Genomic DNA, 26546 nt, shown 5'->3' with positions numbered 1-26546 from the left:
GGTTGTATGCCATAGAGAATGTATGGGTTGTATGCTATAGAGAATGTATGTGGGCGGCATGTAGCGTAGTGGTTAAGGTAAATGACTAGGACACGGAAGGTCGGTGGTTCTAATCCCGGTGTAGCCAATATAAGATCCCCACAGCCGTCGGGCCCTTGAGCAAGGCCCTTAACCCTGCATTGCTCCAGGGGAGGATTGTCTCCTGCTTAGTCTAATCAACTGTACGTCGCTCTGGATAAGAGCGTCTGCCAAATGCCAATAATGTAGTGTAATGTATGTGTTGTATGCTATAGAGAATCTATGTGTTGTAGGCTGTGGAGCAGGTATGCGTAGTAGGCTATAGAGAATGTATGTGTTGTAGGCTATGGAGAATGTATGTGTTGTAGGCTATAGAGAATGTATGTGTTGTAGACTGTGGAACAGGTATGGGTTGTAGGTTATGGAGAATGTATACACAGTAGGCTATCACACTGTGGAGACACAGCGAATACAGTCCTCGAGTACAAAAATACAACACATTTGAAATCCCCAGCATGTTGAAACCTAGTATCGATAGAATTATGAATTTTATGTCTTAATTTGGGATGATACACTCAAGAGGAACCCGTATTGAGCAAACATTTAAAAGGGGATTCTTGCCCGCACAAGTCTTCCACCTGCTGACTCCAGGCAATAACTGCCCCCACAACACCCCCCCCCCCAACACCGCCCACCCCCACCCTCCCACACCCAGAAGGCATCGCCCACCACATCCACCCATGCGTGACTCCGCCCCTTTCAGTGAGCACACAATCTGCAATCTGCCAAACAAAATATGTTCCAAGACCGATGAATTATGGGATAAGAGGCCATCAGTTTTCAAAAACAAAAAAGAAAAGGAGTGACATTTATTCATATTATATCACATGCCTGATTACTTCTGGTAAAACTGAATATCGCTGCCTGCAGTCAAAAAAAAAGAAATGCTTCAGTACTAACACTCACACTTCAGTACTAACATTAAAAATGCCCTTTAATAAAAGCCCATAATTTACTTTGATTGCAAATCTAAAATTGTGGAGTGCAGAGCCAAAAAAAAAAAGGTTTTTATCCCAAATTTATGGAGTCTGTATTTCAGAAAAATATGTTTCTTCAAACTGGGAAACATGGAAATGCTAAATGGAGTGAAAGCTGAATGGCTGTGCTGTTCTCATTCCAGTGGCTGTACCATTGGCCAAGGAGCAACTCTTGAGTTCATTCCATGAACATGTAACTGCAAATAAATAGTAATTTTGTACAAATATATATATATATACGGATGGTGCAGTGGGTAGCACTGCCTCCTCACAGCAAGGAGGTCCTGGGTTTGAATCCCCGTTGGCCGGGGCCTCTCTGTGTGGAGTTTGCATGTTCTCCCCGTGTTTGCGTGGGTTTCCTCCGGGAACTCCGTTTTCCTCCCACAGTCCAAAGACATGCAGGTTAGGCTGATTGGAGAGTCTAAATTGCCCATAGGTATGAGTGTGTGTGTGAGTGAATGGTGTGTGTGCCCTGCGATGGACTGGCGACCTGTCCAGGGTGTATTCCTGCCTTTCGCCCAGTGTATGCTGGGATAGGCTCCAGCCCCCCTGCGACCCTGTTCAGGATAAGCGGGTTAAGATAATGGATGGATGGATGTATATATATATATATATATATATATATATATATATATATATATATATATATATATATATATATATTCAAACATATTGTGAGCTTTTACTCAATCTGGAAAAGGACTTTTGAACAGTGAATTAATAAGAGGGCAGTTCAAGCCATCAACAAGCTCTTTTCTTCCTTTGATGTCTGAAAGCCCCATGCAGAAATCACAATATGCCTATAATCCAAGGCATTATAATTCTATTAAAATTAGCAAAAACATGCATCTTCAACAAATTCACATGATCAGTTTAAATGAACTAATTTTAACTCCATGCCTTTGCAGTCATATTGCAGAAATATAATGTGCTGCGTTTTTCTTGTGCAGATCAGTGGATTATTCGCTAAATTCAGTCTTGAATGTGTAATCACACAGAAAAGTAATCCACTTAGGTATCTGTTTCTTTTGCTTTGCCTTTTGAAACCACATCAAATGAATTCAACTAACCTTCTGACCACACCCATTGTAATCTGGCAGCGATGACAAATGTGGTTTTGGGAAAGTTTTGTGTTGGGAAAGTGTATGGTTGTAAAAACTTACCACAAATTCCTGTCTTTTCATTCTAATTACTGATGTAATTGATAGTAGGCCTACCTCACATGGGCTACTGGACGAGTCATTTTTGTGCCCATGTTTTTACATTGTAATATACATTCTGTTCTATGTTATACATAGAAGAATATGTTATGTTGCCAGGGCATCGTAATTGTGCTTAAGCCGTGGATGGTGATGTACTTTTTTTTTTTTTTTAACAAAGTCTCATTAAAGTTGTATTTACAATATAGCAAGCTCTGCCCCCAAATTCATATAAATAATAGTGCTTATTCATAAACCGTCAGCGATCAATTCATGAGCACGCAGACAAGCACTCCAAAAACGCACGCGACGCCAAGTGCCACTTATCACGCTGCATTTTGTAAATCGGGATGTCACAACCACAACCGGAACAAAAGATTATTCGTGTTTAGAAGGCCAAATCAAACCGTCCCATCGCTGGGTGAGGCTTGGACCAACCATACGGCGCGAATTCGATACTACATCACCGGATAACAAATGTTATGTATTTTTCACATTTGGTCGGTGACGTATTTTGCTGTCATTTCCATTGAGTTCATTTTCATTTTACTGTGCACACAAGAAGTAGAAAGAGAGAGAAAAAAAAAAAAGGTTTTAAGAAGTACTAAAATAGTTATGAAAGAAAGAAAAATGTCTGGAGAAAGCCTGTAACGTCAAGTCCTGAATTCCAAGGCTTTGCACTTGAAGGCAAAAACATCTGTCATCATGTGACTGACACACTTTTTAAACTTTATTTTTAAGACTAACCCTCTTCCTGAAAGTAATAGAGGTGGTGGAAACACCATTGCAAAAATAAAAAATAATTTGCCTGCCTGAAAATTGTGCTCAACTGATCTGTTGTTGCCCTCCTGTTTACATCACTCTTGTATGAACATCTCTGGAATATGCACTTCTGCCCACCATTATTTTAATCCTGACAGTCATTTGTGGTTAAAGTGTATATCACCCATGAGAACATTTGTATGTACATAATCTGTTGAAATAGATAGTTCAATAAAATAATCTGAAATCATAGCCAACAAAGTGTTTTTATGGCAAAATATTTTCTTATTGATAATGTTGAACTGAAACCTACTTTACATTTTTCATGAAAGCTTTAATGTATGCACTTTAGAAAAAGAATATATGACAAAAAAAGAATAGATATTTAAATGAATAAATGTCTGCCTTTTTCCTCACAATTCAACCTTAAGAATGACTTTTAAAAATAAAAAGGGCCATTTTACAGACACTTGAACTAAATTGATCTTGAACTAAATTGAGTTTTGTATGAAGAATCTCCATTCAAAATTGATCATAATTGAGTCTGAGACTAGGCTTAACCTGTGTCTGTGAGACTGGCCCTGTATTTTCTAATCTACTGTAAGAATGTTTCAATTATGTTGGATTGCTTCACTGCATTTCTCATATTTGTGAATCATGCCAAATCTATTTCTTAGCTTCTTTCATGGCACTGACACCTTCAATTGAAACCGTTTACTTCATATTTTCTAGAATCCACCTTGCTTGGCTGTTGTTTGGTGGCTATCTTTCTTCAAAAGTGAGCAGCTGACAATCCAGAGGAGAGTTCATTGTTAGCATACTTCATGCATTGCCTCAACAGGTTCGATAACCTTCATGACTTAGACTGTGGCGTCTCTTAAATTATTGACTGATAAGTAACTTGGGGTTGTATCATAAATACATCAGAGATCTAAGCACTGTACTTTTTGACACCATTTCCAAGCATCAGAACGCACAGCCAGAAAGAGGAATTACATTTATGAACCTAAAGTGTTTTAAAAAAAAATATATTTGCTAATGCTGAAGCCAATGGCACAGAGAGTATACCATTTCCAATAAGTCATGAGACTTTGTGTCATAGATTGCGATCAACAAGACATGGACTTATGTTAGAGGGGAGGGAGACCAGTTTCCCTCTAACGTAGTTGAAGTTCATACAGTAATAATATATTCTCTCAGGGTGAATTTTTTTTAAGCATTCTGATGGCAAATTTGCCATACCCTGCAGCCTGTAATATTAGCCAGACAGGTATATTCAAGTCCCGACAGGGTTTATATGTCATTCCTATCTTTACAGCTCTGGCCAGAAAAACATATATCAAATTAGTATAAATTAGAAATTAGAAGGTACTGGGGTATTGCTTTATATTACAGGCTGCCAATGACCTATTATTTGCTGGGTAAACACAAGCTACTTTATAACTAATTATTAGGAAACTATTTAGATTTTGGAGGTAAGTACTATGAAGCAAAGACAATTGGTACCATGAAGCAAATTTCTTAAGTACTGTGCAAATACATTCTACTGCCTGTCTCATAGTACTTAGCTCTGAAATCAAAAGAATTGCCTAACAATCTGGTATTTACTCTGTAAATACTAGGTCATTAACGACCTGTAAAACAAAGTGTTACCACTTGTATTATTGGTTTAGCATCAGACCATCAAAACATAAACCTTACATACAGGTTACAGATATGGACCTTGTCCCAGATGTCATCGCATTAGAATAATCTGGTGTGTTTTAGTGGCTCTCTGACTGCTCTAATATGTGTTTCGGGTTTTCACAGGTTGAATGATTCACCGGGCATTGGAATGTAAATAAGCCGCAACACTAACATGAAACAACTGGAACACTGAAGTGAAGAATGAATCACGAAGGATTATTTAGAAAATTGCATCCAAGCATAACTGAGTGTGCTTATTGCTCTGTGTAGTAGAAATGATGCCTTGTTGCGGTACTGTTGGTGTTGGGTTAGTCATAACTCTCACTTCTCATCACCTTAGGGCTCTGATAGTATTTGCGAGCCACGCGTCACCTAGAAATAGATCCCAAATTAGGTAGCCAGTGTTTTGCGCCACACCCCAATGGCCCTCGCCTTGCTCTTGTGTAAGGAACGTGTTTTGGGTCTTGGGTTTTGGATCTCATTGGCATCGTGTCTTTCAAGGTCCTGTCATTGTCTGTCTTGACATTTCAGTGTTTTTCCAATTCCAAAGGACAGAGCAGCTGGTACGTGTTTTTGAGCAGCCATTTTTCACACGCCGCAGGTAAAGGTCTTAACCTTGACACCTGAATCCAAACACTCCGAGAGAACCGTTTGTGGAATTTCAGTAACAGCAGCTTACTCCTAAACATCAGCTACACATGCATGAGCTATAGCACCGTCACCATTATCTACAATCACTGAGCACTTCATTAGGTAGACCTGCACAGCAGCTTGTTAATGCAAATATTTAATCACCAAATCATGTGGCAGCAACTAAATGCGTAAAAACATGCAGACATGGTCAAGCGGTTCAGCTGTTTTTCAGACAAGGAATTGTTTTCTCTAAGTGACTTCGAAAATGGAACGATTGTTGGTGTTAGCCAGCAAGGTTATTAACCTAGCATTAATAATAATAATGGTAATAATAATAATCATATGCTATTATTATCTGACACTTTTATCCAAAGTGATTTACAGTTGATTAGACCAACTAGGGGACAATCCCCCATTGAGCAATGCAGGATTAAGGGCCTTGATAAGGGCCCAATAGCTGTGTGGATCGTGGCTACCCCGGGGCTTGAACCACAAACGTTCAAAGTCCCAATTATTAGCCACTAGGCTACAGGCTGCTCGATGAGACAGACTTTCATTCATTATTCATTTACTGGTGCGAAACTAGATGTAAACTAACCATAAACACAAACGGAGCAACTAGTTTCAGTAGGGCACCAGAGTGTAGATACAAAATGTCACAGTCTCTCTTAAACATGATGGTGCGCAAGAAAAAGAAAGGCAATCAGTATAGAAGGGAATTATGTGTTTGCTGACGCTGGGGGGGGGAAATGAACAAATATGCACGGAGATTCAAGAGGACACAGTAATAGGCACAAGATTTAACAAGCAGGAGTTTTCACCCCATTCACCCACAAAAAACGGGCTTTTTGCCAAGGCAAATCTAGCAGTGTTCATATCATCCCGGTGAATCACTGCGGAGCTGTCCATCAAGCGAAACTCACCACCTCACTCACACATGTTCTGAAGAACATGAACACGAGTCCGTGAGCGACCCGCTTGCCCTCTGGAGATGACTTAATCGCTGCGACGAGTGAGATACACACATAATCGTTGTTTACTCTGATGCTTTAATATGCAAATCAACGCAAATGTCACATCTTATGACGGGCAAAAGCAGGAAGAGACATGCTTACTATTACTCTTAATACATTTCATTAATTATGCGCCTTTCATTGAAAGTAAAAGCTCAAGGCGCTACAGGAAAGAGAACAACATCTAAAATGATGACAAAGAATAAATAAAAAAGCTGAAAGCTTTCCTATAAAGGTGTGTTTTCTTCCCTTCTTCCTTCTTGTTGGCAGGATGGAGTGGACGAGGGGTTAGGGTTCCCCTGCTCTCCACTGTCCCAATGACCATTAAAGGCAAGATGAAACATTGGCACTGTATGTCTTCTCAGCCAGCTCGTCCCGTCGATTAGGCAGGGAGAAGACCAAGGTCGTACCCCGTTCAGCCACCTGAGCAGTAAAACAGGCACACAAGTCTGGTCAATGATTCACTGTAACAAGGAGAGAACTGGAAGACCTTGGAATCAATCAAAACTACAATATTGGGTTCAATGCCATGAAAATAACCCAGTCACTGGGAATCCATACATGTATATACCAGAAAATCATATATCTGAAATAAAATACGTTTCCTCTGGTAGAGGTCTGCTCACTGTACTGCCACCAGAGCCAATTTGTCTTCAGTCTTCTTCTCTTGTTGACCCCGCAGCCTGTTTGACTTCAGTCTTCTTCTCTTGTTGTTGTTGTTGTACCATGAAAAGATCTCACATTGAAAAAGCTGTATTCAAATATTTTTTTGAGATTGAGGGCCCCTGTCAGTAAGGGCCCCTTGGACTTATCCTAACGCCCCGTTAAGGTGGCCCAGGGGTGAGAAGAGGAGAGGAAGGTCACAGAAATAGTCAGACACCAAAAACACAGTGCTGCCGGACAGTGGTGACTCATCAGCAGCCCTGTACACTTTTCAAAAAGACTGGCAGCAAATTTTGTGAATTAGTACAGGAAAGTACTTTTATTCATTTTTTTCATTTTCATTTGCTCTGACTATTCTTTTCCCCTAACAACAGTTCGAAGAAAAAAAAGACATTATTTATTTCTCTCTTTGGCTGAACATCATTATCTTGCGAGAGAAGCTCCTACAACAAAGCATGATGGGACATCGACAGAAGAAAACTTGACAGGGGATTCACAGAGTCTCGAGGGGATCGTCGTCCATTGAAACCACGCTTCGCTCCTGAGCGTGCTCAGACAACACAAGTGTCTGGACCTGAGGCCATTCAGCTCTGAAAGGATTGCTCCTTCCATGACAAATATACATGTTTGAGCTTACAGGGTAAGCACATGATTGAAGCATGCAGCACCAGATATGAGCACTATGAAGGCTGAACATGACTGGTTCACACGCACAAACCATGTTTTTTTGTGTTTATTTTTTAAGTAAGCAAATGTTAATCAAAGCCTACAGCTCCACTGAAGTTGGCACAATCATGGGGATATACTATGTATGAAATATTTCTATTTCCAAAATCAGGGGGAGTCGTGCTCTGTTACATATTATGGGTAAATTTACAATCCACAAAAACAAAGTTTCAGACAAGACATTACATTACATTACATTACATTACAAGGCATTTAGCAGACGCCCCTATCCAAAGCAATGTACAACAAAGTGCAATTCAAACACAGGAACAACAAACACAGTGTGAAGAGGATGGACCCTAGAGGACAGTACGATTCCGAGTCCTAGCGTGACCATACAGATACAGTTGGAACCCTTGAAGAATACATCAGCTTTCGAAATAGCATACCACGGTTGGTAGCTAGAATACCCTGAGTACAACAATACAATATCCAATAAGGCCTGCTCATTGCCCAACTTCATCCAGAAGAGACAGGAGACCACAGCACACAACTGGCATCCTATTTCAGAAGAAAACTTAATCTATTCTCTTGTTTTAGTTCAAGTAGTTCCTGAAGTTAGTACACTTTCAATATGTCAAGTTCAAATTTTGACTATTAAATCACAAATTCAGGTGAATAATTTGAATGATATTGTTATATATTATACATGCTCAGTGAGCAATATATTAGGTGAACCTGTACACTAGCTTGTTAATGAAAATTTTTAATCAGCAAATCATGTGGCAGCAACTAAATGAATAAAACCATGCAGATGTGGTCAAGAGGTTCAACTGTTTTTCAGACCAAATGTCAGAAGAAATGTGATCTCAGTGACTTTGTCCGTTGATTGTTGGTGCCAGACAAGGTGGTTTGAGTATCTCAGAAATCTCCTGGGATTTTCAAGCAATAATCTCTAGAAAAAAAAACATCCAGTAAGCAGCAGTTCTACAAGTGTTGTTAATGAGAGAGGTCAGAGGAGAATGGTCAAAGCTGCCAGGAAGGTGACAGTAATGCAAATAACCACACAGTACAACAGTGGTATGCAGAAGAACATCTCTGCACACGCGATGCATCCAAACCTCTGAGTGGATAGGCTACAGCAGCAGAAGACCAATAAGACAAACAAATAAGTCTTATAAATACCTAATAAAGTGCTCAGTGAGTGTATATAAATACCTTGACAATCCCAATACTCCTTGTGACTGAATATGCTCACACGCTTCTATGACAGTCCACTTACAGAATGTTTGGTCTGTTGACCATGTTGACAGTCTAATGCACCTCCTCAAGTGTTTCAGGCTCCATAAATCAAACAGATCTTGTTGTCACACACTGCCACACATTGCTCAGGGCACACTGTTATGCTACAAGAATAAAGAAAAACTTTGCTTGGGAATATGTGTTCAAAAACAAGAAAATATATATATGGAAACCTGGGTGGTATCAGGGTACTATTGTGCCAAAATCACAGAAAATGTTTAAACTGGTTTGTTCTGGCTGGGGAAATACTTTTAAATGTTATATTCTGGAAAGATACCGATGTCAAACTGAAGAAGCTTCACACCCCCGCACAGATAGAGACCTAGAACATATTCATAAATTCACAAAAATAAAAATGAATCATTTCTGTTGACTCTGTGAAACTACTTGGAGCATGACTCACGGTACATTCTAATACCCCAACAAATGCTTGCCCAAGGACACCCTGAACTCTGCAGTCCTACTCCATGACTGGTTTTGTCAGAGCGGATTACACAAACGCTAGCCTGCAGCGGTGTTATGGGCACTTGTTTTGTGTTATCCAGCACCAAAAAGCACATGAAAAGTGCACGTGAACTTCTGCCCATTACTACCATGTGACCTGTGTTAAAGGGGCTTTCCTATACCTGGCATTAAGTATCTTTAAATAAATAAAAACCCAGTTAAATCAATTCAGATGCATATGTATTATGCTTTTTACAGAAATACAAAAATTGGCAAAAAACATCTAAACGGTGGCAAGAAAAATCTCAGGAAGAACCCATCCTCTGCTGGCCGTGTTGTGATTAAAGATTACATTCATTGCAGGATCTTGATATAATTGTGTAAGTGATCCATGAAAAAAAAAAAAGAATTCCTGCAAAAAATATATATTATTTGCTAATTAAATAACACCCACACAGACACACAACACATCAATCTGGGGTTCCGATTATTACATTACATGTTATTCAGCTGACGCTTTTATCCAAAGCAACTAACAGTTGATTAGACTAAGCAGGGGACAATCCCTCCTGGAGTAATGTGGGGTGAAGGGCCTTGCTCAAGGGCCCAACAGCTGTGTGGCTCTTATCGTGGCTAATCGCGGGATAGAAGCACCAACCTTTCGGGCCCCAGTCATTCACCTTAGCCACTGGCTAAAGGTTGCCCCATTAAATGGCACAAGCACACATGCATGCACACACACACAAACGCAAACACACTCACGCAAATTTTCTGTCCTTATTAATATATGGGATTTGACTATACACATCTGCAGCAAGCATCATTGTGCACTGTTGGTCTAAAGTCAGAAGGCATTTATATTTCATATTTCATTTTTACTCAAATTAACAAGAGTAGCATCTAAAGTACACTACTTGGTACTATTTGTTACTCACAAATACAAAATGACAATGATTCATCTCAGCTCCTTGTCGCACAGTCAAGTAGTCAGTACTCATGTACTGACGCTTCTCTAGTTGTCCATAACAGTATTTTCAGGGCAGTCTGTAGCGTAGTGGTTAAGGTAAATGACTGGGACACGCAAGGTTGGTGGTTCTAATCCCGGTGTAGTCCTTAACCCTGCATTGCTCCAGGGGAGGACTGTCTCCTGCTTAGTCTAATCAACTGTATGTCGCTCTGGATAAGAGCGTCTGCCAAATGCCAATAATGTAATGTAATGTTTTCAACTTCACAATTACACAATAAAAATATACAACTATAAGTGCCATGAGGCAGTTCATTATGAAATGATGAATCAGACACATTTTAGACAGCTGTAGTCACGGCATCTTTCAATGAGTGTGCATGAATTCCACCTTCGCCCAAACTCCTCCGATCACCTTGCGATGCGCTGTAGGGTGAGTGAGACATTACCCTGCTTCCAGATGCCCATGTCATTCACTGCATTACCATTCTTTTTTTTCAAGATATTTTTTTAGGCCTTTTTCAGCTTTATTGGACAGTATATAGTATAGAGAGACAGGAAGAATGGGAGCGAGAGAGAGGGGAAGACATGCGACAAATGTCGGACGGTCGGATTCAAACCGCCGACGTCGCAGCTCACAATGAGCATGCGGTTAGTGCTCTACAGGCTGCGCCACCGAGACACCGAGACACCGAGACACCGCATTACCATTCTGAACGGAGACACCAACCACAAACAGAATGAATTTCAGGTTTTGCTGCTTTAAAGAACACAGTAATGTTGCTTGTCATACCGTATCAACAACAGAGGGACCGACTATTTCTCCTATTGAAATGGTAAATAGTTGGCATTTATATAGCGCCTTTATCCAAAGCGATGTACAATTGATGCTTCTCATTCACCCATTCATACACACAGACACAGCGACGGCGATTGGCTGCCATGCAAGGCACCGACCAGCTCGTCAGGAGCATTTGGGGGTTAGGTGTCTTGCTCAGGGACACTTCGACACAGCCCGGGCGGGGGATCAAACCGGCAACCCTCCGACTGCCAGACGACTGCTCTTATCGCCTGAGCCAATGAGACGACTGCTCTTACCGTCTGAGCCAATGAGACGACTGCTCTTACTGCCTGAGTCATGTCGCCGCCGCATGCTCACATGCTTTTATCGATGAATTAGTGCATTGATGTTGTACCGTGTTTTATGTATGACGCCTTCTTGGCCAGGGCTCACTTGAAAAAGAGATGTTAATCTCAATGTGACTTCCCCGGTTAAAGAAGGATAAATAAAATAAAATATCCTGGAGGCGTGATAAACATGTGCTGCTCTTCGATTGCATATGAAACCTGATGAAGCTGGTTTCGATTGAATATGAAGCCTGATTAAATTATTTTGCGCAATGCACTACTCGAGTAGGTCCACGCTATCGTTAGTGCAGCGCTTCTATTTTACCAGCAGAGGTCAGAGTTTTGCTGTTTAGAGCCCATTTCATGATGAGTGATGAGTAATTTACTTTCAGTGCGTCACCAGGAAGAAACCACAACTCGAAAATGAAATGCAAACCAATGAGACGCTTCTGCTGTCTTGGAGCCCAAATCTATAATAGAGACGAAGCGTGAATTACCAAGCAATATGTTAATTTCAACAATTAAGACCGCACTGATTTAAAAGTCAAGTAAGAAATATTTCTAATCAAACCGGCGCCATGCACATTACATAAAATTGAAGCATGTAATAGATTAAAAGTCATTCGTACAACCCCCGCCACCCAAAACATCACTTGATTTGTCGAGCAAAGTCTAGGGTTAAAATAGACTATCAGTAAAGGTGGGTGCCTAGTGTATTAGGAAAATAAACTGTAGCAAGTGCATGTACGTGCATCAATCTGGATATAAAGCAGGGCCGATCCGTTTCACGATTTTGTCTGAACAACTTTTGGTCTTAATTATTTAATTGACTCAATCATATGTTTTCTGACGTGTGTGAGTACCGGCTACAGCTGCAGGCTGCGAGTGTATTTCTAATGATTTTACTATGCTGAAGTACAGGCCTGAACCAGGGTAATTTATAGAGCTGTCAGCAAATTAAAAACACGGCAATTGTTTGGAACAAAAAGCAGTATGCAAACCAGCCATCGAGGGCCGGAGTTGTGCGCCCCAGATGATAGGTTATATGCAACATTTCTTGTTTTGCAAAACGATTAAAATATGAGTACAGCTGTTCAGTGATTACATAGCCTATTTTGAGCATAAATGCAATGAAATTGAGAAAAAGGTGTATTTAGAATTAAGATGAAAATGTTAGCCGCTCCCCCCTTCACACATCGTTAGCACCCGGTGTAGCCAATTTACCAGCCCTATAAGAGTAGCCTACAATGAAACGTTCGTCTAGTGTTCAGCACGAGAAGCTGGCATCGTCTATGTGGGCAAATAAGGGATTTTCGTTTTTTGCCTTAAAAATGAGGATAGTCGGTTTCTGCTTGTGTTTGTTAGGCTACATTTCATTTACTGCCAGCATGCAATCAGAAACTGAAAATGACTGGCAGAACAATTTCCTGTCCGATGGTACTTACGAGGTTGAGCCATCGCAGAAAATGATGAAAGCCCGTCCGAAGCCTAAAATGGCGTTTTATATTACTGGGGATAGTGCCTCTGCAGTAGTCAAACAAAAGAAATGGTTTCATTACAATAATCGTGGGCCGCTGTCGGCAGAGGCAAAGGCTGTTATGTTGCCAGTAACTGCTAAAACTCCGGTCACAGCCAAACCTCTTAAGCCAATGGTGGAAGCATTGTGCCATCTTGATAGGATGTACGTGAGGATCCGAAAGGACGCGGTCAAAGGCAGACTATCTTGGAAATACTTGTACTTCGGGAACTGTCGCGTGAACGCGGCTAGAGGTGCTCATTATTACTTCCTTTATAATATGACACGCTGTGGATTAAGACCGCAGGTAAAATGGCCTACTTTTTAATAACATTTAAAGTCGAGCGAGATTCATGTGGAGGTGTGTATACTAAACTTAGTTTACCTGTTCTAGGTCCTGGATGATGTTATTGTATTCGCAAACGTGGTCCGTTACCTGCGCAAATATACGACCCTGAAGAATATCACAAGAAAGCCAACCTTTACCGTGCCTGTAGCCTGCAGATTCCCACGGTAAGGTGTGCGTGCCCACGTGTGTGGTGTGTTTGTGTTCTATATAAATTCTGCTCTTCCTCCAGATTTCACAGGACTTACGATTTTGGCATACATCCAGTTCTTGGATTCAACGCCACAATGCCCCTTCCCGTTGGTGGCGGCCCAATAGTTGCCATCGTTGTCTTGGACGGTACTGTATATCACGTGTGGTTTAATAAACAATTTTAGTGTGACTATAATTGACAGAATTTTTCTTCCTTATAGCAAACTGGCTTCCACTTGCACCAGGGGCATTCTATAAACTTGGCCAGACTATGCATTTTGAGATCCGAGGTAGTGGTGGCCGGAGGGTTTTTGCGGAACGCTGTTGGTTCTCTGCCACCAGCAAGCTCCATACTACACTCACCTATACGGCCATTAAAAACTATGGGTAATGCATTTTATTTTTTTAATGGGTTGGGTTGTCCATGCTACTGTACTAATTGTAAATTCTGACCATAGCTGTTTGGTGGACAGTATGAACAGCACCCGGTCCCGTTACCAGCGTACCAGAAACCCTTCTGTCATGAGGCTCATTGTTGAGACCTTTGTTTTTGACAATGTGGCTAAAGAGCAGGTGAGTCCTATTTCTCCCGCCCCCCCGGGGCCTGTTGACCCCGTGGTAAATTAACATCTCTTCTAGGTACTCACACTCCATTGTTCGATCAGCGTGGCAAAAACGGCAACTCTATACCGGAAGTCCTGTACATACGAGAAATCATCTGACATGTGAGTACATGTTATGCAATGGGGAGGGGTGGTGGTCAGCTTGCAGTTCTGTAATTTTAGATATATTTTGTCTAAAGGTGGCATGAGCTGGATCGTAGGGTCGACTTGCTGTGTCTCTGCTGTAAGGGCGTTTGCCCGGGCCCCCCCTCGCCTAGTAAGTGCATAACATCCTGAATGCTTCCAGTTGTGACCTAGCCTTGAGGTCCGCTGACTGTCGCTTGACTGAAACTGGAGAACGTTTGTGACGCTTCTATTATCACTGGCCATTGTCTCTAGAAAATTTCTAAATATAAATGCACTTGAGTTGCCCGAGTGAAACATTTACCCGTATGCATCTTGCAGGACACCGCACTCAAACGGTTTCCAGTATGCCTTGGAAAATGCGGGATGGTATGGAATCGGACAAGCTGGATCTTAAGGCTGAAAAGGATGAGGAAATGGCTACTGAGGAAGTCGAGGCAGAAGATGTCGATGAGGAAACCGATGCAGATCCGGAGCTTGAGGAAACCTATGCAGATCCGGAGCTTGAGGAAACCTATGCAGATCCGGCGCTTGAGGAAACCTATGCAGATCCGGAGCTTGAGGAAACCTATGGAGATTCGGAGCTCGGTGAGGAAACCTATGCAGATCCGGAGCTTGTTGAGGAAACCTATGCAGATCCGGAGCTTGTTGAGGACACATATGGAGATTCGGAGCTCGGTGAGGAAACTGATGGAGATTCGGAGCTCGGTGAGGAAACCGATGGAGATTCGGAGCTCGGTGAGGAAACGTATGCAGATCCGGTGCCCGGTGAGGAAACGTATGCAGATCCGGTGCCCGGTGAGGAAACGTATGCAGAGCCGGTGCCCGGTGAGGAAACGTATGCAGAGCCGGTGCCCAGTGAGGAAACGTATGCAGAGTCGGTGTTCCATGAGGAAACCTATACAGATCCGGGGCTCAGTGAGGAAACTTATGGAGATACGGAGCTCAGTGAGGAAACGGATGCAGATCCAGAGTTTGAAATGCCTGAAGACTGGCTCACTTGACACTGACGACCCCCCCCCCCCCATTACATATTTCAATAAAGGTCATCTTAACCAAGTCTGTTTCCTCTTACCTGTTTTTAGCTTTGTACTGCAGCCAGGCTCATTTTTGAATGACCGTATACCTTCACGTACTAGCCATTGGAATCCCTGCACTTGGTCTTATTGAGTGCTCAAGTTAAATACAATAGCTGCCCAATGGCATAACTTGCAGTAGATGTTGTACTATTTGTGGTGGTTTGACATGGTTGCAGTGATGGACTTGTACACCAAGCAGTTTACATTGGTAATCAAGTTTGGCCTTGGCCTGTTCACCACCCCCATGTTGGTGGGGAAAGGACATGGTGGCTCAAGCCTCTACAATTATCACTGGAGAAATGGGCCTAGATCAAATCTCTGAATTGGACCTATTCATTTGATTTAATAGTGCATGCTGCATATGCCAGTGTGTCTGTTGGGTTCCTATTGGCCAACCAGTGTTGGTGAAGCTACAGAAATGGCCACCCACATAACCCTGAAAGTGGGTTGTGTGGTTTTTTTTTTTGGGGGGTTTTTTATTATTTAAGAAGCTAGTGAGGCCATTTCATACAAATTATGTGTTCCCTTAAGCTATGCCTGACCATTTGCTCAGACTCTGTTTCAGGGAAGAAGGGTTCATGCAGAGTTCTCATGTTTTTCAGTTAAAACCCAACCCAACAATCACAGATCTAAGATTTATGCATCCAAGACTTCCCAAGCTAAAACCTGATCATCCATTCCTTTGCTTGGCACGCTTTGGAGTCAAACACTCCAAATGTCCAATGCTAATGTTCATGTCCATTAATAAACTTGGAAGCCAACTATGGTCACCCCATGGCTATGGTACTGCAGGCACTGACTCCAAATTCCATGATGAGTACGAGTGAGGGAAAATATTTAGAATTTGAGGCATTTGTTGTATGCGTTTAACTGGAACTCTGTTTCACACCAAGTAGCCAAAGAAGGCAGATGTTTCACGTTCCAACTCAAATACATTTGCATGTCCAAAATTATTCTGGCTTCCTGCTTGTGGCAAGGCCAAACCCCAGTGCTATGGTCTTGGTCTCCTACAGATTCTTCTGAATAAGTGAAGGCAGAACTTTGAACACTCAGTGAGAACTTTATTAGGAAGGCCTGCTCGTCAATGCAAATATTTAATCAGCTAATCATGTGGCAGCAACTAAAAGCATGAAAGCATGCAGATGTGGACAAGCGGTTCAGCTGTTTTTCAGACCAAATGACAGGAAGCAAATAACCATGCATTACAACAGTGCATTCAGCATCTCTGAACTCACAACGTGTCAAATCTCCAAGTTAATAGGCTACAGCAGCAGAAGACTTAAGTCTCTCAGACTGCATATATATATATATATATATATATATACACACAGTTGTGTTCAAAATAATAGCAGTGTGTTTAAAAATGTGAGTAAAGCTCAAAATCCTTATAATAGTTTTTATTTCGATGCATTGGGAACACTGCACATTATATCCTAAATCAAAACATGAAGAAAAATGTGTCAATTTTTTAATTACTTTACAGAAAATGAAGAAAAATGAATATTGGGCTGTTAAAAAAAAATAGCATTTTTCTTTACAAACTCAAATATTTACTGTATAAACTGAAAAATCTTCAGGATTTAGCATTCCTGTGAATCACTAAACTAATATTTAGTTGTATAACCACGGTTTCTGAGAACTGCTTCACATCTGTGTTGCATGGAATCGACCAACTTCTGGCACCTATGAACAGGTATTTCAGCCCAGGATGATTTGACAACATTCCACAATTCCTCTGCATTTCTTGGTTTTGCCTCAGAAACAGCATTTTTGATGTCACCCCACAAGTTTTCAATCGGATTAAGGTCTGGGGATTGGGCTGGCCACTCCATAACTTTAATTTTGTTGGTCTGGAATCAAGATGCTGCTCACTTACTGGTGTGTTTGGGGTCATTGTCTTGTTGAAACACCCATTTCAAGGGCATTTCCTCTTCAAGTATTTTGATATAGGCAAACTGATCCATGATACATCCCTTGTATGCGATAAATAGGCCCGACACCATAGTAAGAGAAACATCCCCATATCATGATGCTTGCACCACCATGCTTCACTGTCTTCAGAGTGTACTGTTTCTCAGGTTTTCAGAGAGAAATGCATGCAAACATGTGCTGGCTTCATCCTTAAATAAGGGCCACCTGTTTTTTCACAGAATGAATGACCTCACTAATTGAACTCCACACTGCTATTATTTTGAACACGCCTCTTTCATAATTCAATAATTCAATTACACAGACATTGCAGTTTTAAATGCTAATGAAATATTCAATTTTGTCAACAAAACTGCTGTACGATGGCTTACAAATAGCTGTGATTTGAGTCCGTAAACCTGAATTGCAATTAATTTCCACCAGACAAGTGTTGTGAATATTCCTCTATGAGCACAGCGGCATTCCTGAGCATTTCCTGAAAGTGCTTCACCGCTTCGGTGTACAGATGTTTCCGTAAAGCAAGAGGATGGAAAAGATTGATGGGCCGTGCAGTGCGTAAGCTGGCTGGAATCCCGATTTCTTCGGGAACTCGACCATTCCCAACTAAAGCGTGCCGGAGTTCTTTCTTCCGAAGACTCTTCCAGACAAACTCCAGAATGTCACGGGCTCGGTGTTCTAGGCGATTAGAGGACCAATCTAAGGGTCTTTTGTCCAAGAGCAGATGGAATAGTGCGGTCTTGAAGTGATAGACACTCAGGGAGGTTTTACCGGTCAGCCCCGTCTGCTTCTTGTGCAGGAATGAGACAATCTGAAGGCAGCGAACATGGCATGAGTTTCCTGGCAAACTTTTAGCCAAGTATTTCAGCAAGTGACTCTCATAGACGGCAAAGGAAAGGGGCCAGTTGGTGTCTGAAGAGCTGTTTATGTTCGATGGGAATCGTGAGACAAAATAGACGTCTGAATCTTCAAACCGGATTGCTGGATTGAGGTTGAAGATGATCGTCTTCCCCGATCTAAACCTGACCTTCAATGCCCCTGGGGAGGCCATGTTACGAAAAATGAGCTCAAATTCATATTTGTGAGATATCTGTCCCCATGCTTTTGTGATGCCAAGTTGGAACCACTTCATGACCTGATCTTTGGCTAGGTGTGCTGTATCTTTTGAGCACAAAAGGTTCTCTAAGATGTTTTCTTTTGTCATTGTACATGGCCCGTGCAACAAACACAGCAAGTCCTCTCCTCGCCCTGCCGTATCACAGTGGCACCCAGTTTTGTCCTGAATGGTGCTGTCGAGCTGGATCCTCCCCCAGGCTTGCTGAGGGATGCCATTTCCGGAGCCACACCAAAGCTGGAAACAGAAACGATACGGCTTTGGCGGGGCTAAGGAGACGATCAGATCACATGAGAGGGGCTTGCACACTCCCCAGGACTCGTACATGCTCCCCACCCCGATACAGTCTTCAACCTGTAAGTCGGCTTCCCTGTCGAGTGTGCGTCTCAGAGCTTGCAGCAGGTCACCGGAAAAGCCCTCCACAAAGTCCAGTACCCTCCAGTTCTCAGGTGCCGCGCTGCGGATGCATCTCTCGTAGAAGTCTTCCAGGACTCCCTCATCCAGAAGAAGTGGACAGACTGATCCTTCGGCAAGGATGTCTTCTTCTTGCCGAGCGGGATCTCGGGAGTTGAATCTCTGGTATTGTCTCCACAGGAAGTGAACTGCAATCCAGATAAGGGCATTGCAAATGACACCGTACGTGCTGTCCGACTGAGTGCTGCTGGAGACGTTCTGGTGTATGTCACACTGGTTCTGATCTCCGGGAGAAAGACCGGAGAAAGACCGGAGAAAGACTGAATATGAATTTTCTTCCTTATAGCAAACTGGCATCCACTTGTCCCAGGGGCAGTCTTTCAACTTGGCCAGACTATGCATTTTGAGATCCGAGCTAGTGGTGGCCAGAGAGTTTTCAGTGTGGAATACAGGACAAAAATCTTGCTCTGATGGAGACACCTCTAGGCATTTTGGAGAAGGCCCCATGGAGGGACTTTTGGAGAAGGCTCCTTGCTCTTGCTGTACTGTAATGGGAGTGATGATCTCATATCCCACTTTAGAAAGGTGGTGGAAAATGGCCGCCACCACTGTTACAAAACTTGCAGCTTGCATCATGGGTGGTTGCTCTGTGGAAAACGAGACAGAAATGCTATTGCTGTCATTTACAGTTGGTCAGCTGAAATGTGGAAGTCAGTTTGAATGAAAAGTCTTCATAAAAACCATACTTTGTTGCATTTGCATTCAGCAGGCAAAAAAATGATGCACACGATATTACGCATACATGGAAATTAGTCACGCATACATGAATAATTTTCATTGATCAATCAAAATCAATCTTCACATGGTCCGTTTACAGTTAACAAGAAGCAAAATAAATACTTGCAAAAGACTTGCCATTCCCCTTGTTTTGCCAATAATTCTACCCAGTTGGGGTGGTTAGGTGGTTATGTTGTTCAGCAAATACCCGTAAATTTAAGATACAATGTATTTAATTGAAAGTAATAGGCCCATAATTTATTGTATTTTCCAGTCTGAATTAGTCTATACGTTCAGACCTATTTTAAAAGGCTATAAGCCACTGTAAGGGATACTTTTCATGTCACCACAATTGGAAATGAGCCACAGTTTAAAAAAGCCCTACCTTGCAGTAAATGCGCTGGGCTCTTTAAAAACCACAGTAAGCCAGAACGGTTGATTTCATGCACTGAGTTAATGCATCATGTATATCTTTGTTGTAGGAATTTTAATGTATTTCTGTAAGAAAACACTCAGAGACAAAGACAGTAAAATAATTCAATCTTTACTATGCATTGGGTCCGAGTTACATGCAAAAACAAGGACAAAGGTTCCAGGATCTTTGTCTGGATATATGTAGGCACAGAGCGCAACAAATGTATGCCCCTTCATTAGTATTCATTAATGTTTCTGATAATCAATATTCAAAAACAATCCACCGCTGTTCTCCTTACTATAGATTGTTTATTCATATCCCCCCCTTCAATGTACGTCATGCAGATGCATGTTCTCAAAAACATTGAAGCATGACGTGTACGCAGTGGCCGTGTACGCAGGGGCCTGTGCAATTAACTGGGTGTCTGAGAACAATCCATCTTATCTTGTTTTAACTCCCTACTTCTAGGAAGATAATCTCCATAGTAGCTTCCGTCATGAGGTATTATTATGTTTTTGGTTCTGCAGGCTCTCAGGCACCAAGACAAGATAATTCAGTACACACAGTTAATTGCCATGGCCTTGGAGGCCCATGGTACAGACAGGGAGAGACATCTCCACTCACACAGTTACAGAAAATAATATTGAGAAGCACAAAGCAAGTTATGATACTTTAATAAGTGTGTATACTCTGGATCATTCCAGCATAAGCAACCAATAATAGTATAAGAAATTAGTAAAGGATAAGCAATTAATAATATGATAAGTAATTAATAATGAAATAATCACATGAATATATAATTTCAACAACAATCTTGGCCTATAATATTCACGCAGTAAGTTAAATTTTACTTTCAGAGTTGCTGAACATGTGATTCATCTATAAACGAACTTAAAGATTTAGGAGGCACAGCCTTAAAAAGAGCGATGGTTGACCTAAAACGTGGAAGGTGCATCTCCCTTATCATAGATATTAACTGAAATTATATTTTACCTACTCATGTTTCACAAGCAGCTTATATGAAAGAAGAAAAAAAAGACTGAATATGAAGAGATGCGGGCACAAGTGAATAACCGAAGCAGCAATGAAAATAAATGCAGGAACAAAAAATACTAACCTCCTGACAGAACCGCGGGAAGCCTACGTTTTAAAAAAGGGGGGTTAATCTTGATCGATCGATGATCGCAAATGAGCGAGAGGGAAAAGAAAGAGAAAGCAAAGGAGTCCGTTATCTCTCTTCCTATTTGCGATATACAGTAGTGTGTAGCCGAATGCCGGCTTTACTCATTTCCTGAACGCAAAGCACAATGTGCTTTACTTCCTTCTTACTAAACCTCCACCTTTCAGTTCCCTGTCGAAAACGTTGTAGAGAGAATAAGCTTGAGGGCATGCCATTCGAAGTAGCCTAATCGATGGTGTTACTTGAAGCGTATAATATACGCTTGCAACAAATCTGGCTGGTTTGAGAGCAATAAATTACCTCATATAGAATCAGGTCCAGGCCAAATGAGTGAGAATGCAAGAAAAGTATGACGTCTTTTCTGGGGAAATGGGTGGTAAACGTGTCGAGTAACATTAATGTTACTTCTTCAGAGCGTAACCCGTTGGTCTCTGAAATAGTAACCTATGTTATAGCATTCGACAATTAAGCCTTGGTTTTAAAGGCGTTTGAAATTGCACTACACATTATGAAAATACTAACCATCAATAGCGGATCATCAGAGCGTGGCTACTTTCAAGTGAAAGCTGTAGGTTTGAACTTTTAGTGTTCGACCATTCTTGCAAAATATTTTACCCAAAACACTTCCTTAAATGTTGCTACATCCGAATTAAGTTAACATGTGGCCTGAATATTAAATGCCCTGGATTAATGTGTCTAGTGGGGTTTTTTTGTTGTTGCATGTAGCGTTCACATCACTTATGGTCCAACATTTATTTGTATACTTACTATTCGTATAAGTTGCAATGTTGCCACAAGAGGGCACTATAACACTTTAGAATGTGTTTGGTTTTTAGAAGTTTCAAGTATCTATTTTGATCTAAGTGGCACAAAGCTTTTGCTGTCGGCTTGTTTACAATAGTGAAAGTAATAAATAACAACTAAAATGTACCGTAATGTTTCTGTAAATTAATTTGCTCTTCAAACTACACTCGCTGAGCACTTTATTACGAACTCCGGTATACATATTTATTCATGCAATTATCAAATCAGCCAATTGTATGGCAGCATAAAATCATGCAGATGTGGGTCAGGGCCTTCAGTTAATGTTCACATCAACTATCAGAAAGGGGAAAGAATTTGATCTAAGACTTTGACTGTGGGATGATGGTTGGTGCCAGACAGGGTGTTTTGAGTATCTCAGAAACTGCTGACCTGGGATTTTTATGCAGAATAGTCAGAGTTTGCAAAGGATGGTTCGGAAAAAATGAGCAGCAGTCCTGTGGGCAGAAACACCGTGTTACTGAGAGAGATCAGAGGAGAAGGGCCAGACTGCTCAAAGCTGACAGGACGGTGACAGTAATGACAATAACCACACATTACAGGTGTGCAGAAGAGAATCTCTGAACACACAACGTGTGGATAGGCAACAGCAGCAGAAGACTTAATGCGTCAAATAAAAACCTAATAAAGTGGTCACTGAGTGTAATATTTTTACATTTCACACCCATGGGGGAAAGGGTATAATAGTTTTTTCAGTCAAGAACCCATTTTATGGCTGTACCTATGATTTCCTTTAGAGGGGGCAAAAGAGCAAGGCGGTCATTACTAGCCATGCTTAAGCCTGGTTTTGCTTAATATGAGTTTCTTGTAATAAAATGGGAGCTTAATAATTAAATTTATGTTTAGTTGGTTTCTTATTCTCACGTTTAAAAGTAATATGTGGTACTATTAAGCAAGACACATTCCAATATTGGAACACAAAAGTTCACAAAAGTTCACTTTCTAGGGGTTTATGATATTATTTCCATTTTAGTTAATGTCCTTCATTGGGCCACGATAGTTATAGTGCAGACAATGAAGTATATTTTTGAAACGTGTAGACAAATCAGCTTTGGGGGTTTGTGGTCTAAAGCGAGAGGATACACTTCAATGTAATGCCATGGTTCAAGCTGCTCTGAAGTTACTTTTTCTTTTCTTACATTTTCTTGCTCTAAGACCACAAAATCCTTGAATGTCCCGATGGAGAGACAGTACGGATGAAAGAATACTCATCGCGTACACTTTTATTTTCATCTATAACAATCAGCCAACATTTGAATTGGGTCTGAAAGCATTTGAATGTGGCTAGATTTTGCTTAACCTATTTTGCAAATTTTAAATCAGCATATTGCCCGTCTCCATGGCCACAGCAGGTGTGCAAATATGCCTCTGTCGTATTTATTTATTTATTTATTTAGTTATTTTTTATCTCAGAGGAGCTATAAGACGACGCAAACAGAATTCAGAAATTCTCCGTTCTAAATAATGCTAGCATGATATAGCTTTCAAGACGAAACATATCCTGTGCCAAAGAAGGACGAAGACTGATTGCCTTCTGCTCTCTTCACAGGAGCATTTTATGCAGCAGCATCGTCAACGTCAGGAGCAACTGGCCATCCTCTTCCACGCCCGTCTTTTGAAATAGGTTAAAAGCACCTGCTTGAGAGGATAAAATAAAGTAAGCATAACATCAATTTCGAAAAATATTTATATTATGTAATCTTAAAAGGAAATGCAAAGCAGTAGTTGGGAATGTGATTGAATTCAGTGAGAAATGTGGATTATAATGTAAAAGTTTGTTCAGACCAAAGCTAAATAAACTGGCCACGGACGTTCCAGATAGTAGATTTAAGTCAACAATCATATTCAATTGACATTTAAGATAGTCAAGAGGTCGCTTAGGCTACGTTTTGTGACTTCTGTCGATCTGAAACTAATCGGACAGATTCAATTATTTTGCTTTACTCTCCTCTCTTCGTCTTTCCTCAGGCTGCGAGAATGGATAAATTCCGTATGATGTTCCAGTTTTTGCAGTCCAACCAAGAATCCTTCATGAATGGCATCTGTGGGATTATGGCTTTAGCCAGCGCGCAGCTGTACTCAGCTTTTGAGTTTAGCTGCCCCTGTCTGCCGGAGTATAACTATGCATATGGGATCGGAATTTTAGTAATCCCGCCAGTTTGGTTTTTCATACTTGGGTTTGTGTTGAACAACAACGTTTCGATGCTGACGGAAGAATGGAAGCGGCCAGCCGGGCAGCGTGGGAAAGACCCGACTGTCCTGCGGTACATGTTATGTTCAATTACGCAGCGCTCTTTGATAGCGCCGGCGGTTTGGATATCAGTGACACTGATGGATGGGAAAAGTTTCCTTTGCGCGTTTAGCATCAACTTGGACGTGAATCGGTTTGGGAAGCGAAGAAATCACAGCCTCTCAGAAGGGGAACTCGTAAGACTGCTGGCCAAAATTCCATGCGAGCACATATTTGACGGTCACGAGGTTATATCACGAGAAGAGACCTCCAGGTATATTCGCTGTATATCACAGGTGAGGGCATCTATCATCGAATTGGATCGAATTATGCATATGTAATATAAATGATAAAACGAGGTCTGAGATGTCAAGCCGCTGAACGCATTTTTTCATCTGAGTGTTCCATAGCATGAACACTTGTGTGTAAAACTGACTTTGTGTCAGTTGTGGCTGTGTATTACTTTCTTTTAAAGTTCACTACAACTTTGCTACAACAAATAGTAGTAAAATTACAAATACCAATTCTATGATATGTTTTGCAATTACTATGGAATAGCTACAGTGTTTAACTTTGCTTCTGCAAATGTATGTATGTTGTGGTTTGATTCATTTTACGTGAGAAAAGTTGGATTCTGCGTTTGGACATTGAGTTTGTAAAATTCGGTTAAACCGTCTACCACGTTTTCTCCCCATCCCACAGGCGTTTGGTTGGACCTTCTTGCTGCTGCTGACTGTCATTGCCTTCATGATCAGAGCGATCAGACCGTGTTTTACTCAAGCAGCTTTTCTGAAAACCAAGTATTGGTCCCACTACATCGACATAGAGCGCAAGATGTTCGATGAGACATGCACGGAGCACGCAAAAACCTTCGCCAAAGTGTGCATCCAACAGTACTTCGAGAGCGCCAGCGGTGAGATGCGCCCCTTCCATCACCACCGTTATGAGGACTCTGACAGCGACGACGAGGACAAGCATAAGACCGACGAGGACAAGCTCCTGGGCATCAGGGCCCAAGATGACATCAACAAAGTTCTCTGGAACTGGCATGCCTGTAAACCGCCTCTCAAACTGAAGAAAGAGGATGACCTTCTTAATGGAGATGCCAACGGAAATGGTTTAATGAACGGCTATGCTCACCCAACACTAAAGAAAGAGTGGGCTACTTACTACAGTGAAATTTGAACATTTCAAAATGATAGTGCAGAAAATGAACCACAGAAATGTATTTAAATAAATACAATCTAATTTCTGGGACCTGGACAAACAGTTTAGCAAGCAGAAAATATCTGTATGTTCATTCATTTTTTAATTAGTATTAGTCTCTTTTAGCCCACATGCTGTAAGTGAAAGTGGTTGTTCTGTGATGGCCAAAACACACATGATCATAACATACCCTACTTTCCTCATTTCTGAACAAGCCAGACTTATTAATAGTATTTACAAGCTATAAATAAATAAATAAATAAATAAATAAATAAATAAATAAATATGAAAGAAATAGCTGAACATTAAGCTCACATAGATCTGTTAAATGTCCTCCTGCAGTTATCTGCCTATCTGTAGAAGGATTAATAAACGCTTCTATTTGCTTACTTCACCTTTTACATCCCTTTTTTCTTCTCCTTTTTTTATTTTTATTTTTACAAAAGAAACACAATCTCACAGAACGGATGCATTTTCTTTGATATAATTTCTTGAATGATATTGCCAGCATTATGGAGGACTAAAATCATAAAAATATTTAACCCAGATTAGACAGTAAATTGAAATGTATTTTCAAATATTTAGTTATGTGTTAAAAACTTTCAGGTCAAAATGCAGCTCCAGTTTACCAACAAAATAGTGCTGATCAGGCAGAGCTGCAGACCCACTTCATTTACAAACTAGAGGCAAACATTCACAGCCATACAATTTGCATGCCAGGGGAAAATAAACAAAATGAACATTTGCATGCTTTTCTTGTTTGTTGCTTTTGCAAACATGTACAGACCAAATGCTGCCATAATGGAAAATATGAACATTTCTACCTTATAGTCAAGGCCCTAACTACCATCAAAGACACCAAGGTCCTCTGAATTCTTTTAATGTTCATTCCCAATGCCTATATTCTATTTCATTCTTTAGTGGGAACATCACTTGCAATTAATTTAAGAGGGGAATTCATAGTCTTTAGTATTACTTCAAATTTAAGCGTAATCTAGAGGCAAGTGTAGAGTATTTACACCCTAAAATGGATCCTCAATTAAACAACTAAAATATTTGTGCAGATAC

The 26546-nt window shown here is 41.0% G+C and overlaps 3 protein-coding genes across 4 annotated transcripts; 2 read left to right on the top strand and 1 right to left on the bottom strand.

Moving 5' to 3' along the window:
- Nucleotides 1-12760: 12760 nt before the first annotated feature.
- Nucleotides 12761-15374, top strand: zp3c (zona pellucida glycoprotein 3c). Its single transcript, XM_061232232.1, has 8 exons — nt 12761-13338; nt 13426-13544; nt 13610-13716; nt 13791-13956; nt 14028-14142; nt 14209-14294; nt 14372-14448; nt 14637-15374. The coding sequence occupies exons 1-8, from the start codon at nt 12763-12765 to the stop codon at nt 15317-15319; spliced, it is 1929 nt and encodes a 642-aa protein (XP_061088216.1). The 5' UTR covers nt 12761-12762; the 3' UTR covers nt 15320-15374.
- A 1060-nt stretch (nt 15375-16434) lies between these two features.
- LOC133122449 (inositol 1,4,5-trisphosphate receptor-interacting protein) lies at nt 16435-21299 on the bottom strand. Of its 2 annotated transcripts, XM_061232420.1 has the most exons (3): nt 21158-21299; nt 20011-20123; nt 16435-19495 (listed from the first exon to the last, which is right to left on the bottom strand). In XM_061232420.1, the coding sequence occupies exon 3, from the start codon at nt 19482-19484 to the stop codon at nt 17733-17735; it is 1752 nt and encodes a 583-aa protein (XP_061088404.1). In that variant the 5' UTR covers nt 19485-19495; nt 20011-20123; nt 21158-21299; the 3' UTR covers nt 16435-17732. The 2 variants fall into 2 exon arrangements, with proteins under 2 accessions (XP_061088404.1, XP_061088403.1); XM_061232419.1 differs by lacking the exon at nt 20011-20123.
- A 2720-nt stretch (nt 21300-24019) lies between these two features.
- On the top strand, nt 24020-25457 carry LOC133111659 (calcium homeostasis modulator protein 1). The gene is made up of 2 exons (XM_061222183.1): nt 24020-24568; nt 24975-25457. The coding sequence occupies exons 1-2, from the start codon at nt 24020-24022 to the stop codon at nt 25455-25457; spliced, it is 1032 nt and encodes a 343-aa protein (XP_061078167.1).
- The last annotated feature ends 1089 nt before the right edge of the window (nt 25458-26546 follow it).

The sequence above is a fragment of the Conger conger genome, chromosome 2 (assembly GCF_963514075.1).
Source record: "Conger conger chromosome 2, fConCon1.1, whole genome shotgun sequence".
In the NCBI taxonomy this organism is placed as follows: domain Eukaryota; kingdom Metazoa; phylum Chordata; class Actinopteri; order Anguilliformes; family Congridae; genus Conger; species Conger conger.
This window is presented reverse-complemented; position numbering and strand designations above follow the sequence as displayed.